Source organism: Scomber japonicus, chromosome 18, assembly GCF_027409825.1.
Source record: "Scomber japonicus isolate fScoJap1 chromosome 18, fScoJap1.pri, whole genome shotgun sequence".
NCBI classification, from domain to species: domain Eukaryota; kingdom Metazoa; phylum Chordata; class Actinopteri; order Scombriformes; family Scombridae; genus Scomber; species Scomber japonicus.
In genome coordinates this window covers 20435174-20452650 of record NC_070595.1, presented here as the reverse complement: position 1 = coordinate 20452650, position 17477 = coordinate 20435174, and the positions used below count along the sequence as shown (strand labels likewise).

The 17477-nt window shown below is 36.9% G+C and overlaps 1 protein-coding gene across 1 annotated transcript; it reads right to left on the bottom strand.

Annotated features, from left to right (window-relative positions):
- Positions 1–10074: 10074 nt before the first annotated feature.
- Positions 10075–15036, bottom strand: galr2b (galanin receptor 2b). The gene is made up of 2 exons (XM_053339279.1): positions 14663–15036; positions 10075–11172 (listed from the first exon to the last, which is right to left on the bottom strand). The coding sequence occupies exons 1-2, from the start codon at positions 15034–15036 to the stop codon at positions 10410–10412; spliced, it is 1137 nt and encodes a 378-aa protein (XP_053195254.1). The 3' UTR covers positions 10075–10409.
- Positions 15037–17477: the final 2441 nt, after the last annotated feature.

Genomic DNA, 17477 nt, shown 5'->3' with positions numbered 1-17477 from the left:
CCACCCACTGATCATATATATAACAGTGATGAGCTCTTGTTCTATTAACTGCAAGAAAACTGCACCGTAATCATCTCAGACTGAAGAGGGCACTCTTAGTTTACTGGTAATGTTTGGATAACTGCAAGATGCTCTGTTTGTCCTGCAGTAATCCTCCCACATAAATGCTCAGGACAAGCATATCCTATGGTATTCAGAAAATGAGGATCAATGAGTAACTTACATATATATATAAAAGAGAAAGAGTTTTGCTGGGAGATCCTGATGCATAACCTGCACTGACCCCATTATCTGAGAGGATTATAGGGATGGAGCACTGCAAACACTGCTGTCTCCTCTGGCTGTTCACATATTGATTCAGAATAAATAATGATCAATTTCCTGCAGAGATTAGTGGGGAATTGTGCTGCCTTTTACCTTGATTCATGCATGCTAATCAAAGCTTCATACTTGGAGTGCTGTTTAAATGGATAGGATGTTTGTAGCAAATAAGGCAACACTTCTCCTATAATGTCATGCTCCCTCATAAACATGCCCATCACATCCTCAACCCACAGGCTCATATTGAACTAATTATTGATTACCCAGCTTATGATTAGTGAATAAAAAGTACCTTTTTGCTGCTCAGTCAGTCCCTTAAAGCACTGGAATGAAATCAAAGAAATAATCACTAATTAGGTAGTTTTAAAGCAACATTACAATATTTATACTTGATATAGTTGAGTCTGTACAGAATCAGTGGAAATAAATGTACAGAGGTACTGCTGGTGTTTGACACAAGGCTTCACACCTTTCAAAGACTCTGTATGACTTATTCCTGACACCTGTTGTTTCTGTGTGATACTGTTGAAATCCATTTGCAACATGCTGACCTGCATGTAAACCCCATCCTTTTCACTTACCTTTTCCGTTGAGTCACAGGCGATGTGTGTAACCTCAGTTGAGTGAGTCAACAGGGTAGATGCTCTAAAGCTCAGAAAATGATGAATTGGTTATAAACACTAAAAAAAAAGAAAAAAAAAAACAGCAAGAAAAAGAACAAGAAGCTAGTTCAGAGATCTACACAGAGGTGTAAAACAAGATATTTATACATTTTATAGTTTTTGAGAAAGATTAAATCAGTTTCCTGACAAATTTGGTGGAGAAAGTGATGAATTTGCCACTCCGCATATTGTAGACTGCACAAAATGTCACAATGAAGTCACATAATAATAATGATTTTAGCAATACATTATTCTAATAACATCATCAAATTACACATAAACATGCAATGGCAAAATGCTGTATGGATGGATTGGTTTCTTAATTACTGTGTATTAATAAAATGTGCCTTAACAAACAGATACATACATGAGAAATGTACATCTGCAGTGACTTAATTTAACAGTTTTTTAACACTGTGGCAGTTCTTCAAACATTAAAGGATAAGTTTGCCTTAAAACAATAGTCAGGTGCCCATACCAACATTAAAACAAGTTTTCTTTGTACTGGCCTCTCAAAGATCCCTTCTTAATCCACTTTTAACATAAGTGAAGAGGCAGAAAATCCACAGTCCTTGTTCTGTGTAGAAAATGCATTCAAAGGTTTAACTCAAGTTAATACGGGGCTTCATTTGTCCGAGTTAGTATAACATAAAAATTCCCTCTTGTTACAATCCTTCTAAACTAAGAGAGCTTTATGTAGCTTAACAGTGAAATACAAAGAAGGGATGATGCACTAAAAAGACTTTGGAAGATATGGTACAGTTGAAGCCTCATTAAAGCTTCAGATAAAGATTTTTTTGTTTCGTATGTTTTATCATTTTTGCACAACACAAGGACTGATCAATTTTGTCCCCCATCACAAGCAGTTTGAACAGGAAGGATGACAACAGTAAGAAAACCCACAAATATTACAGACCCCCCCCCCAACCCCCCTGCATGTATCTGCTGTTGGCGTCATTGATGTCTCTGTCCTCCCTCTGTGTTTTTCTCAGTGTTCCTCCCTCTGACCAAACTCTCTAATGCCTGCTTGCTCCATTTTCAGTTGCTATGGTATCCACCTGAAACTCAACCCCTGTAGTGTAAATGTGTGTGTGTGTGTGTGTGTGTGTGTGTGTGTGTGTGTGTGTGTGTGTGTGTGTGTGTGTGTGTGTGTGTGTGTGTGTGTGTGTGTGAAAATGATAACTGAGGAAATTGCTTTGTGAGTCACATTTGGCACATGGTTCACAAATATGCACTAATTGATAATTAAAAATGTATCTATTGTTAGATTTTTATGGCATGAACTTTTCTTTCTTTTTTTTCTTTCTTTTTTTTATAGTACAGTTGGCTTTAATATTTTTGCTTGTGAGGATTTACACAATGAGGATGTTGATGCACATATTAGAGAGTATGTATAGAGTATATGCAGTATATATAGAGAGTAAATGCATTATTGGGTCAAATGAAGTTTTACATATATTGTATATTTGAATGGTGTGTTTAAGTAACAAGAAACACTATTAACTATTGGGAGAAAATGAACTTTTAATAATTGCATCCAGAGTTTTGAGAATCATGACTTTGAATCAGTGGTTGTATCAAACTAAAGCAGCTGAGGAATTAGGATGTTGCTAAATGTAAATATCCTGTTTTAAATTGTAGCTGGTTGATTCTTCACTCAAATGCTAACCTGAATCTAATGCTGATACATCTTTTCATTCATTTGATCATGTCATATCTTTCCATATCATATCTCATACACTGATATTGTAGTAGTGTTCTGTTTGTATCTTTAGTGATGCCTTAGTTTCAACCAAACCCATCTAGAATAATTGATGTTGAAAGCTTCACTGTATAGAATAATGTACACATGTTGAGTTTGACATGAGAAGGCTGTTATCACATTCATCATCATTCTCTGTTGCTCAATGAAAATGTGAGTTTTCAGGTGTGTATCTGCATGATTGGTGACATCACACCTGGTTTGGTGCCAATCCTGGTGTGATGTGGAAACCTGATGCCTCCAGTGCACAAACACTGAGAACTGACCTTTCAGTGAAGTAGGAGAAAGCTTGTTCAACATTTGAAGTGTAAAAATATTGTGTGTCATTTAAAGAATTTTAACAAGAAAAATTGGCTTTTATTTGTGGAAAGAACATTTTAGACTCAAATTATTATTCAAAGTAGAGTATTGTCTACACGTCTCAAAACATCTTTAATTTAGCACAAGGCTTTGAATAATTTGGTCAAAGGTTTTCATAGTAGGATTAAAAGGAATTGAGAGACTCTAGATATTTAATTAAAACCCAAAGGCAACAAGAATGCACCAATTTCAACTCCTCCACTGACTCTGTTTAATAAATTGATCACTTCCATCCACAACAAAGAGGCAATTTGTGTTTGAATTGCTTTTCTCAAGGTTCTTCCCATTGTCCTCATGAGCTTAGATGATCAGTTTTCCTTTGTCTTTGGGCAGCTGTAGGTTGACAGTCTGTCATCTAATCTTCACCTCTGCTAACATGATGCATTTACAACCATTCTCAGTAACAAAAGGATTCACATCAAGTATTACAATGATCATTGAGATAAATAATAAAATAATAAATTTCCCCCTCAGGCAGAATGAGTCAGTCCTGAGGAGCATGATACTATATCTCTTGCCACAGCTCAAGCCTTCCACCTCCTGCCTTGTTCCACTTTTCACATCATCCTTAAATCTATTTTTAGCCAGATGTTTGTGTCTGTGTAGCCTCGATGCAATTGCAGACTTGCAGCATCAACCAAAATTATACTTGCTAAACAAGTGTTTTTCATTGGTCCATTTTAAACTTTTTTTTCTTCAGAAACAGCTGTTGAAAAACTGCAGTTGAAAAACTGTCTATCAACTGCAACATGACTTGAACAAGATAAATTGTAATAGTGGTTTCCAGAGCAACCATAGCTCTAATAGAGACCCTGCCAAGGTTGTGAATGATGTAATACACATTTCCTGCAATTATGTCCAGTGTGACATTTATAATTTCTGCAACCACATTACATAAAGCATTCATAGTTGAAAAGAGAGAAAAACCCCAATCACCCAATCTTTTCATGTTTTTAGTCATTTACAGTAGGTTTCAGTAAAAGCTTAGTTTTCTTTGAAGTGGTACATTTAACTTCTGATAATGTGTCTTTTTTCTGACATCTGCTGTCTGATCTAGGAAAAGCTAAAGTGGTCATAATCACAGTAATAGTGAGTAATTATGTTGAGATTGTGAATCACAGTCACACTTTCATCTTGAGTGGACATTTATGATAAGCCTCGTTTTGTGTGACAAATATGATTTTGCAATTGTGTTAATTAATTAAGATTCTGATGTGGAAATCATGTATAAATTCAGCGAAAACAACAACCTCTGTCTGAGGTCTGGTTCTTTATTTCCTAACTGACTGCAATATAAGAGAGCTCTATGTTTAATTTGGTCATTACATGCTTCTGTAAACCAACAACAAGAAGCACACTATTAGTCTCTATTGAAATATTGTAGTATGTAGAATATTGCATTGACTTTACTTTTGGTTGCTGCAGTGGTGGAAGAAGTACTCAGATTCTTTACTTCAGAGTAACAATACAGCAATATAAAAATACTTCATTACTAATAAAAGTCCTGCATGGAAAATCCTACTTCAGTAAAGTACAAAGTATTAACAGCCTGGTATAGTATTGCAGTAAAACTAGTGGTTTGTCCCTTTGACTGATATATTATAATATATGACATCACTAGATTATTTCATATTGAAGTGTCAGTGTTAGAGCAGCATGTTACTGGTGTAGCTGCTAAAGGTGGAGCTAGTTTCAGCTACTTTATATACATATAGCCAGTTTAGTCCAGTGGTTCCCAACCCAGGGTCAGGTCCCTTAAGGATAAATCTAGGGGTGGTGAAATGATTAATGGGAGAGGAAAGAAGAAAAAATAAAGTTCTGATACAAAAATCTGTTTTCAGTTTTTCGGGATTTTTCTCTTTTGATTTTTGTTGAAATATCAGATCACTTAAACATTTATTGAAATGAAACTGTGTGAGAAGTGTAGACGGGGAAAATCACTATTTGGTGGAGCTGTTAACAACACATAGACATCTGAAGTATGACTGCAACTAGGCTACACACTGCTCTATGTAAGACGAAAAAGCCCCAAAAGGTTGTAAACCACTGGTTTCATCTTTAACAATGAGTTCTATTTTAAAAGCTTGTTATATTATCCACTATGTCAAATCTTCATCTGAAAGTAAGCTGTCAAATAAATGTAGTGGTGCAGATAGTACAATATTTCACTCTGAAATGTAGTGAAATGGAAGTATAAAGCAGCAAAACAACGGAAATACTCAGAAGTACCTCAAAATTGTACTCAAGTACAGCACTTGACGGTCACTTTCCATCACTGGATTGCAGTTGTAATTACTAAATGATAATTGCTAATGGTGTTAATTATTTGCTGAAGGCAGAGATGACTGATGACATAATTGAGAGGGATGCCAGAGTTAAAGCTTGTTAAGTTTACATGATAATTACTTGTGTGTAATTGAATTTCCTTTTACTGTCAGATATATTCAGCTGGTGTACCTCTGTGTTTACACTGTACCCATAAGCAACAATTTATTTCTTCTCTTTTGCACGGTCTTTATTGATCCTACTGGATGACCCCCTTAAAACGAATATTACCTGAGCATCAACCACTGTGAGTCATTTCAGAATAAGTATAATAAAGTTTAAAAATATTATTTCAAAGGAAAACGCTCTTTTTACTAACCTAGTCATTAACTCTAAAATAAAAGTGTATAATTATTCCAGTGGTACTTCACACACTGGTTGAAATGTGCTGTCTCAAAACATCCTCCTCCTCTAATGAATGACGCTTATTACTGATGCTGCTCTTTATTTTTAGCAGATCGATTATTATTGTACTGTCCCTTTATCTGCCCTTCCATTAAGTTACCAAATGTAAGGCAACTACATCTTTACAACAGAGGTTCAACATTGTCTTGGTCCACTTTACACCTCTGACAGACTTATCACTTATAAACTAGATCTCAGGTCATCCAGTACATGTACAGTATACAACCAAAGCTGCCAAAGCTGGTTCATCTACTGTGTGTACTGTAGCTTGGTTATTGCCTCTTTGTTTTTACAGCATTAGAGGTTATTGATCTGCTTCCTCTTCCTTTTTCCCTGCTGCATGGATAGAAATTGACTTTAAAAGAACAACTTTGTTGAAAAGTTTGAACATCATTACATAATGCTAATTAAACGTGGTTCTTTCTTGACAACAAATGCTTAATTTATTCATTAGTGTCTTCTTTTATGTGCAGCTTCGCTCTCTCTCACCTCCCAGAGAAGTAGTGGTCTCTTGGGGAGTTGTTGTGCTCTGTTGTGCTCAATAATACCATCACTAAGTCTCCAGCAGTAAACAGCAGCTAACAACATGTGATAGAATAAATGCAGCAAGCAAATATGCAGCAAGGAGACAATTGATGTTTCTTTCCCATCCTGTTAGGCTGTCAGGCGTCCAATTGTTCAAAAAGATGGGAATACACATTGATACAGAGCATATCAGTCAGTCAACACCCATAGAATCAATATATGTGAATAAACACTATGCACAGAGTTGATATGTGGTGCCTACGCTGTGACATAATCACTCCCTGCAAATCCTAAAGTCGGTACAGCAGAGATTGGGGAGTGACAAAAATTGATAGATGGCTTTAACGCTAAACTAACCGATCCAGTGTAGCTCAGTGTTAAAAGCATAACCCAAATAAAAATGTGAGGTAGCCATGTAAAGATATCAATTCACCTGTTTACAGTTTTGATGCAGGAGTTGATGTTTGAAGTCCTCATTATGCAGAGTAGACTAAAAACTCACAGCAAAAAATATTTTATTGGTCATTTTAAATATAGCACATTGTGTTCTAAAACATTTTGATAAATATTTATTTAAATATATATGTATATATTCTTAAAGGAGACCTATTATGCTTTTCCTTATTTTCATGTATATAATGTTACAATGTCGGCTGTTAATGTTAAAAGTAGGACAAGCAGTCAAAAATGAGGTAAAACTATGTAGAAGAAATCTCTGTGAGCAAAAAGCACAGGACTACTCTGAATGCTCAGTTTCCAACAATTTAATCTATTTTCAGCCCGAGCTGATGTTGACTTGTGATGGATTCCTTTATATATTCATCTGCTCCACATACAGCATGCAAGTTCACCACTCTGCTCTACTAACATCACTGTGGCTGTTTCTGCTTGTACTATTCCGCCTTGCATTATTTCTAACTGATCTGCTGAACAAAGACCGTTATTCAGTCATTTAAAAGCTTTTAATTTGAAGCAGTAAAGCAGGAAAAGTTGGGTTTGCATTGGTGGCAACTTAACACAACTCTGACACTGCTGCCCCTGGCCAATCAGAACAGCGTGGGCTCATTGAGAGAGGGGCCTTAAAGAGACAGGTATTAACTGCCTGATTACAGAGAGAGAGGCTGAACTGAGGGGCTGCATAAGAGTCAGTGTAAGGTAAAGAAGGAGGGTTTTTTTATTTTGAAGTATGAATCATGAAAAGCTACTTTAGTGGAGTCTAAAAATAAAAATATAGAGCATTATAGGTCCCCTTTAAAATTTACAGGCCATTACTTTTGAATACTACATGATGCAACAGAACGAACAGAGAGACGCTTCAGTATATAGATGCAAAGGACAAAATCACAGTAAACACATTTGAGGAAAATTGGTCAGTGCAAAGGAGAATGTTCTGTTCAGTCTTTCAAGGGGGAAATTGCATCCTACACAATTTGAACAGAACGCAACTAAGAGGCAAGATTTTTTTTTTCATTTTACAGCTCTGAGGTAGGACGCAAGCTTACAGTGAAACAGAGAGAGAGATACTGAGGATCTATTTTCATTTGGAGAAAGAAAGTGTATAAATCATTTAAATTGATGATTATCATTTCACAGCTTTTAAAATTTTAAATACACAAAATACACACACTTTAAAATACACAACTCTTAAGTGCACTCATTGATAAACACATTTGTTTAAATATATAATACTTTACACCAAAGAGAAACATGCCATGAATATAATCATTGCAAAATACAAGTAAAGCAAGAATTCTTATTTTTAAATGGGGTCCAAAAAGACTTAAGTCTTGTACATATAGAACTGTTAGTTCTTATTATATTATATTGTAATAAACGTCTCTTCTTCAATTTAGTCCTCTTGACACCTGATTCTTGCATGTTTTACAGCAGAATGTAGTTATAAAATGCTGGTATAAACCTTTAATATAACTGAATATCATGTTTATCATGCAATTTTCTGAAAGTGTTTCTGAAAAGTCACATCATAACATATTTAATTCAAATATAACGGTAATATCTTGACAAGATGAAACAGCATCTGCATGCAAGATATAAGAAAAACTGACCAAAGGATGTCAAGCTTCAGTTTGAAAAACAGAAAAAGTATTGTGAAACAGTTACCTTAATGAGAGCTGGTCTTTAAAAAGGTAACTAGTCAAATGTGTTGATGGAAATACTGCTAATGACTGAAATGTTGTGGAGTCTGTGTAAAACATGTACAAGATATTTTGTACTTCTCATCTAAGTTATGTGCATGAGCAGAATGACCCCATATCTTCATCAAAGCCTGTTTGAAGTTTAACGAAGAGCAAATACCACTGATTTACAAAGACTTCTCTCCACAGTCACCACATCTTGACATTTCTTTAAACATTTTTCGGACCATTTGAAAAAGGAAAAACTGCGACATTCAGTAACATCATGAGACACATTCTCTGCTGCTTTTTAACGAGGTCATATTGCACCCTTTTTTCCACAAGTTATCACAGTTCCCTGGGGTCTTAATAAAATATTTCGGACATGCTTTGATCAAAATATCACAAGGATCAAGCATCACAGCAGGTTTCTCATCTTGCCTAAACAGCTCTGTTCAGGCTGGTTTTAAGCGCCAACCTCAACTCCCCTCTTCTGTGGTGGCTACCATAGCAACAGTTGAGCGGTGCAAAGCGTGGACCACAAGAATATAGCTACTAAAGAAAATGTAGTGGTGCTAATGAGTGGTGCAGCAAACACACCAAATGCCTTGCGTTACTTGTGCAAGTTTGACAGAAGCGTGTGTATTTGTTTGTATTGGCACTAACTATAACTATGACTGTGGGAGTATTTTTCTTTATTCACCCATATGCATCGCCTTGCCTTGGCATTCAGGGCTGTAGCCCCAAATATTTCTCCACTTTATACTGCTTTGTCACTAAAGAAAACATCAGTATTACTAATCAGAGAGGGTTTACAGGAAAATACATGTAAATACTTGTATCATATTGGCGGAGAATAAGAGGCTGTAAATTCTTCAATTGATGGGGTTACTATGCATAAAAACATCCTGTCATGCTGAACCGGGAAAACAAGGTATGCAAATGTCTGCATGAGCCAGCTAAACCATTAGCAATGATAGCTTAGCTAACACAAAACTAGCTTAGTCTCATGTTAGATCTTGATCTTATGTCTATTTCTGTCATATACTGCAGCCCAGACAAGTTAGGTTGTAACAATATTGAAGTAACCAGGTGATTTACTTTCAAAAGGAAAGAATTCAGTCATTGTCTTCATTTTTCCACAGGTAAAAATATTTTCTTATGTTTTACTATCTGTACCATTGAGGTGGTTCATATCAAATAGGTCCACCAGCAATGATTTTGCAAACAAATTATTTAAGTTTACTTAATTACTTTGAGTATTTACATGTTTTCAAATCTAATTCATTAGAGTTTTTGAGGATTGTCCTTGATGTAGGCCTAGCAATAATGGTATAGTAGTTCGATTTAGCTGCGTCCTGGCCGGCACTTGCGAGAGAAAGGTGGACCTCAGAAATTTTGGTGGATGGAGACTCAGGTAGAAGCATGGAGGACAGTACAATTTCACTGAATCACCAAGTGATGTAAGAAGGGGCATCAAATCTGAATGGCTTGTTTAATCCCAAGACTACACCAAACTTGTCTTATTTTACACTGTTAGTAGGCACATCAGAGACCCAAATACATATGTACTGAAAATGTTGGCCCCTTTAAAAGTGCTGTAGTAATGTGGATACTCAAATACAGCCAAAAGAAAAAGAAAAAAACACAGTGCAAGCCATGGTTAAGGCAAATGGTGGAAACAGGAAATACTAATAATTTTTCACTTTTCATAAATACTGAAAAACCTTTCAGACTTGTTGAATATCTAAGCAAGATAATGATTGAAGATGTGTTAGTGGACTCATTGTGTACACAATATTACCGTTTGCCACCAAAAGTATGAATATCATTAAACACATTTTGTAAAATAATAACAGCAGTGTCTTTTACATAACGCAATCCTAACTGTGCTTGTCAGCAGAGAATCATTTGTTAAGTCTGCCGTTGAAAGGGCAAATTCAATGTCACTGTGGCTTCTCTTGGCTCTCTAATCGGCCTGTTAATCATTTCGCATTCATTCTGGCGTAAGTTCTCCTCGTGCATCTGTGACACCTCCGTAGAGCCTGCTTCAAACCCAGGCACAGTGTTGGCAACATGAACTACATGGACCTTATTTCTCCCATTTTTACTGAGGATGCAGCTGAACACTTTCTTGAAGCCTTTTCGAAAGTGCTTGGACACCAGAGCGTATACAATGGGGTTGACACAGGAGTTGGCGTAGGCCATGCAGTGAGAGAGGAGCCTGAAGGCATACGTGGTCTGATTGAAAGGGAAGTCTCCGTACAGGAAGCACAAGATCACAACATGATGTGGTAGCCAGCATATGCAGAAAAGCACAGTGACAATGATGATCATTTTGGTGACTTTGCGTTTAGCCCTCTTGGATTCTGACATGCCATCCAGAGGGTCAACAGCCGTCCACAGATACTTGATGGTCCGCGTGTACGAGAGGCTCACAATCAGCACAGGGATAACGTAGCCAAACAGGAAGGTGCACGTGTCCAGCACTTGGCGGCTCTGCCCTTCCCAGCCGGGGATACACACAGTACTATTGGCATAAACAATCAGGTCGTAGTAGCTCAGATAAGGACCCGAAAAGATCAGGGAAAGACCCCAGATGATCACCATGGCAACCACTGCGTTACATGGGGTTCTTAGCTCTCTGGAGCGTAGCGGGTAACGAATGGCCAAATACCTACGAAGACAAAAAAATAATAATAACACTGAATTACTAAATGTTATTGAAACCATATGAAGTAAGATAATTAATGGACTTGCTGAGACAGTGTGGTATTGTATGATATTTAAAATAGAAATGTATGTTTAATTAAAACTTCATATTAAACTAATAAAAACACAAAAAATGACTGCTATTGTTTAGTCCAGGCTGCAGGTTTAAAATACATTCTCAGTGTTGTAATTGTACACTGATGGAGAAATAAAAGGCTCCAATTTCTTTTAAAGCCTGTTGTCTTGTTGATGTTTGACAGAATGACCAAAAATAAGTAAATTACAAAGAAAACAAGCAGTATTCTTTGGAAAAATCTATCCAACTCAAAATGATTTTTTCCTTCTTGTTTTAGGGGTGGGAGGCAGGGGATGGTTTTATCTGGTTTTAAGTGGATTCTTGGGTTGCTCTTACCGACTCTTAACTTAATAGTAATAAAATATCCTTCCTGCATGTTAATGTAACAGTCCTGCCTGCACATTGTGATTGGCTGAAAGATATTCCAGTAAGTGTCTCCTCTCTGAACTCAGCTACACTGAAATCCAACCCAAATATAGTAATGCATGAGTGCAGAGTTCATGACAGTTGCTTTTTGGTAACCGTCAATAATTTGATTATGCGAGAGGAGCATCTACTCTCCATGAAGGATGCTGCCACCTCCACGCTTGCCATTAAAAGCACCATGGCTCATACTGAGAGAGCTGGATGATAGTCATTCACGGTAAAGCCGTTTGTGGGTATTGTTGTCTAAAAAAGCCTTTAGAGACATGTCAAAAATATCCACCAAATCCACAAAGGGCATTTTTAAATAAAAGTTTTCAATAGGATCTCATCATGCATGCATCGCTTGTTAAACCATGACAATGGCAGATAATGTGACTGTGCATTCTGCTGAGCTTTTGATGCTGCTGAACAGGTAGGCGGTGAAAGCACAAATCCACACACCATGTGTTGTCATGAAAAAGAGGTTTAAATAATGTTTTCCTAATTTTTTTTTTATGGCATGAATCTCTTTCACTACTCTTCTTTTCACATAATAACGTCCCATAATCACTTGCATTGTCCATCTGTGTAATGTTGTATTCATGAGTATCTATTATGTTTTATGAGCTAATGTTTGCAAGGAATTTTCAAACTACTGCAGCCTCTCCTGCTCAAGAACAAAGCTGCTAATCCATTTCCTCTCCATCCTCGTTTAGAGCACACTTGAGCCAGATCTACAAAAACAGAAGAAACAGCCCTTGAAACCTTGCTGAAATAGGGCCAAAGACACTTCCGTTCACATGAAAGGGGAATAAAGCAGATATCTTGACCGACTTGTCACATATGGAAGCTCAGTGTCTTGGAAGAAGTACTGAGTTATTGCTCTGTAAGCTTAGCTGAAATTGTCAGATTTACAAGAAAGCGCCAGCTTTTGGACAGTCTGTGAATGTCTGACAAGATGCTTCACTTTTTGTGTTGTTGTTCCTACTAAATGATGTGTTGCTGAATCAGAAACCAATTAAAGAACAGAACAGCAGACTGGGAAACATCTGTTGGAGTTACAGCTGAATCACTACATTTCCTATGAAGACAAGCCATGACTAAATTTCAGCTTCCTGGAAAAAACAAGTCACTTACTTCACCGTGTACTGGCTCTATACAGGTGCTATTGCGGCTATTTGCAGAGATATTTACACTTATACTACTATATTCAAGAAAACATGAACTGCCATGTTATAATTATGCATAAATTCAGCCTCAACATATACACTATCATACACAGATGCTAGAAATTATTTTTGGTATTAGACTGCATTAATTGACGATCATCTACTGTACAGGTGTTTTTAGTGCTGTTGCTTTATTCATGCTCCAGATATCAAGTATAGGTTTTAAACTGCAAGTGCAAATTAATTCACTGATTAAGAGCAATAACTGTAAATTGTTTTGTTTTATATGGAATCATTTTCTCAGGCATAAAATCACAGTAAATGTGTGTAAACTGTGCTTACCACCCCTGGGTAACAGTGCAGCGGCAAATACCTTCCATTAAAAGAGTGGATGTGTGTGCTTCTGTTCATTCAGGCTGAACTGTGATTTAATACCTGCTGGGGATTCCTGGTCTAAAGTGTAAGCTGCTGCTTTTTTTGTTGCTTTTTTTCCCTTGTTACAGAGGAACTGGTGGAGGAAAACGAGAGAAATTCATTAACCTCTGAAGTCGGATGTTCCTGCTCTTTTCCAGTCTGAGGAAGAAATGTCTGGCTGGCAAGCTGAACATCTATTGAACCCTCTACAGTCCAAACATAGCCAGTGTGTGCAGAGGGTGTCTGCTGCAGAGGGCAGCTGCACACTGAGTCGGTCCATATTGACTGAGCTGATAATGTTGCCCAACAACTTAGAGCTTACCCTGTGAGGGATATAATTTTCAGCAGAATAATACATGACTCTCTTATAAGATATTCAATTACAGATTGAGGGTCTCTGTAAGGTCTTTGAGTTCTAGTGCATCAGGAAAGTGATGTTCCTCTTGTGCAAACAAAACTCCTCCCTCAAATTAATATTTTGTGCACTAAAATTACAAAGCATTAAATTACTAGCTTGTGCGCCCAATGTACTATTTCACTCTCTCATTTTAGTGACTCATGCCCTTGAACGTTTTAATTAATTCTGTTGAATTAATAATTTGTGCCCTCGAATGACTAAATCTTTGATGAGTTTGTTCTCTCTCTCTTCTCTCCTAAGGAGGACGGCTGCTCCACAACCTTGAAACTGAGCTTTTAAGAAGTAATGCAGCTCTGCAGAAACAACCTGTTATCAGTTACTTATATTTAGAAGTCGGAGAAAAGACAACATTGTGCTTAACAGCCAGAATCTAAAGAATATCCATCTATCTCATTCCACAAAGTCTAGAATAAAACAAAGACAAATGGAATAAAGGGTGATAACTTACAGTTCTTTATCTGAAGGAATTCATTAAGTAATTTGAGAAGAAAATTTAGCAATTCATAGACATGCAATATTAATTAAAGGGAACCAATTATTGAGTTTTAGGGTAGGAATTATTAAAACAGTTTAACACACTAAGTACTAATATGAGAGCATGAATTAGTTATTTGATTTGTAATTATGAAAACAATCGTGCCACTCATGGTTCTCTCATGATAGTAAATGGTGGAAGTGAAATAAAGTCAAACAGAAACAAGATGATGAATAGTGACAACCTTTGGCAACATGAAGCTGAGGACGTCATGGGAAATGTGGCCTTCTTGAAAAGCAGAGCTAACCACACCAATCATCTCCACTACTTATGCGAGTGTAATATGAAATTTAATTGAGGTGTTTTGAATGTCACATATGGTTGTTAAACAACAAAATTATAGGTAATTTCTGTGTTGTATAATATAATGTAATAACCATGTGTGTGTGCACAATCAAATGTTTTTTCCTCTGGAGCTCACAATAGTTAATAACATACCTGTCAACAGACACAGCAGCCAGAGTGAAGCTGCTGGCGTACATGGTGAGGTTAATGAAGAAGTGGACCACTTTGCACATGAAGGAGCCAAACACCCAGCCCTCCAGAGAGTAGATGGTTGCTTGGAAGGGAACGCAGAAGATGATGAAAAAGAAGTCGGCCACACTCAGGTTGAGTATGAACAGATTGGTTGTGTTATAGCCAACCTGTCCACTCCGCAGCAGCACAGCTAGCACCAGGCTGTTGCCGATGGTGCCCAGCAGGAAGATGAGTGAAAAGACCACCGACACAATCACACTGGTTGGGTTCAGCTGGTAGCTTTCAGACACGTTCATCTGCCCTCCTGGCTTGCTGAAATCCTCAAAATCAGACATTTTGCGAGTCTGGAACAAGAAAATAATAATGATTTGTAAAGGGGTTACATGTTTTAACTTGTCCTAAATCACATCAACTGTCTAAAACCAACAGTGTTATGGAACCACATTTCCCAATCCAGTCTTATTCACTTGACGACAAGGCTCATGCACCGGTGGTCAGTATTGACACGATGACAAAGAAGCCCACTCAGACATGGTTTAATGACAAGTTAGTCTTTACAACTTCTCAAATTACTTTGAAAGGTTGACAAGCCTGCATGCACCAGAAGATTTCTTTATCCAATTAATCCCCTGTGGAGTCTCGCCATACATACTAATAAGGTAAAAATGAGTTTTTAACTGGCTGGTGACGTTTTGTCAGAGGTGTTCTGAGTTCTCTGTGTTTAATTACAAATAATATTACAGTTACAAAGCTCCTGAAATGCATTTTGACTTCAAAACTTTCAATGTCAACTGAAGTTAAAATGTTTAACGTGATATTATTTTTGTTCTTTTGACAGGGTCACCTTTAAAGTAAAGATAGAGTGCTCCACTCTGCTGTCATTTAGCCACATAATACACTACAAGGATTTGTTGGCTTCAAATATAACCCAGGCGATTTTCAGGTAAGTGGACCAAACCACTCACAGCAGCTGATTCACCTCCTCTCCTCCCTAATCCAGGGAACTGTGTCTTAAACTGAGAGCTGCCTGAGTGCCGTTGTCTTGTCAGAGTCACTCGATCGAAAATGAAAAGAGCAGAAGTCTATCTCTGTTAAGAGACTTTTGCTTTCAGCCCACAAAACATCTTAAGTGATCATCAATTCAAAGTGAGTCTGACAGCAGTGATTTATCTCTTTCAATCTGTGACTCATATTAGAGAATTTAATGTAATATTGATTCATTAAGTGATATCAACAATGACATTGACATGCACTCTTTGGTCTTTTTTGTCAAATTATCATGTTGTTGGATTATGAGTGGGACAAAATTGGGGTTTCAAAGTAAAGAGCTGTTCTTTGTGGTGAAGTTGATGAGTCACAGCGGGGGGCTTACACAAAGCAGCATGATGTCTTCTAACATTTTATTTAATCCCATTCATTTATCAAAGACTTCAATTATGGATGAAAATGTTTAACGACATAAATTGAGCAGCTGGGTCTGCAAAATATTGTGTCTTTGGTTATTTCCCTTGCTGTTTCTGATGATGATACATACATATGATGTTTGTCAAGACTTATTGGATCTCCTGTCTTAATTCTTTTTTCTTTTTAAAAAAAAAAAAGACAAAAAAGGATACGTGGAAAAATCATATCATGAAACCATGTTTATTGTTTTTTATGGTATTTCTGATACAGATTTCAGTTAGGTTTGATCAGTTGGATTGGATTGTAAAACTGTGCTTAGTGTCTGAACTGGTCATTTCTGGAGATTGTCGTGCGCAGGTGTCTTCACAATGAGGTCAGTTTGCTGGTCAACAGCCATTCAGATCCTTTAGAGTACCAAAGATAATGATGGGCAGCTTGAAACAGACACAGCATATCAGGGTTCAAGTGCATTTTAATCAGCTCTTCATGTTGATTCCTGAAAAAAGGCAATTCTCATTTCTTTGTCATGTAGACTTCAAAGACACATGTTCACTGAAGGCTCTTACAAGAAATGGATGTTATATCACCTTCAAATAGTGGAATGCATTTAGAAATGGCACTTTTCTTAGAGCCTTTTTATGTAGAAAAAAACTCCCCAAAGTGACAGGTGGGATTCAAAAGCAGGCATTTTCATTCAAAACTGTTATCCTCATGATTACCACCTCAGAATATGTTTTGCAATTTCCAGTCATGAATGGAAAAGGAAACAACCTGTATACATGAACGTCATGCTATGCCAAGCTCAAGCTACAGCCATCTTGGTAAGCATCTTGGTCTGAACTGAAGACGCATAAAGGTTGCTAATTATTCTACCTAAATTAACAGATGGGGATTTTATATAAAAGAAAAACAGCATGATGAATTAATGCCCCATATCTATAGTGGTACAAATACAATAAGAAGCGTAGACTGCAACAAAACTACATGTAAATAGAGATCAGAAATCATTTTGGCATTTGTTTCTCCAGAACTGATGAAGAAATCAATTACAAGATTGCTGTCTTTTCAAAAGCAAAATCACAGGGAAATAAAATGCTATAAATGTAGATAATAAAATCTGATATTGTGGCATTTTTACAAGTCATCCTCTGGCTATTTCTTTTTTTCCTTTCATTAACAAACAAACTATTCTGCTGCTGGTTTATCAGCATAATCAGAAACATGATTAAGAGTACAATGAGGATATACTGATCACAGTCAAAGGCAAATAAATGAGTCATAATAAATGTAGATTGTAGACACTGGAACATTTTCTTATTAATCTTTTAGAGAGTCAGGGTTAGATTTGCTGGATGCTGCAGAGAAATTTTAC

Coding starts and splice junctions, on each gene's coding strand:
- galr2b (XM_053339279.1), bottom strand. CDS start 15,036: ATGTCTGATTTTGAGGATTTCAGCAAGCCAGGAGGGCAGATGAACGTG. Junction 11,173..14,662: donor GCTGCTGTGTCTGTTGACAG/GTATGTTATTAA, acceptor TTGTCTTCGTAG/GTATTTGGCCATTCGTTACC.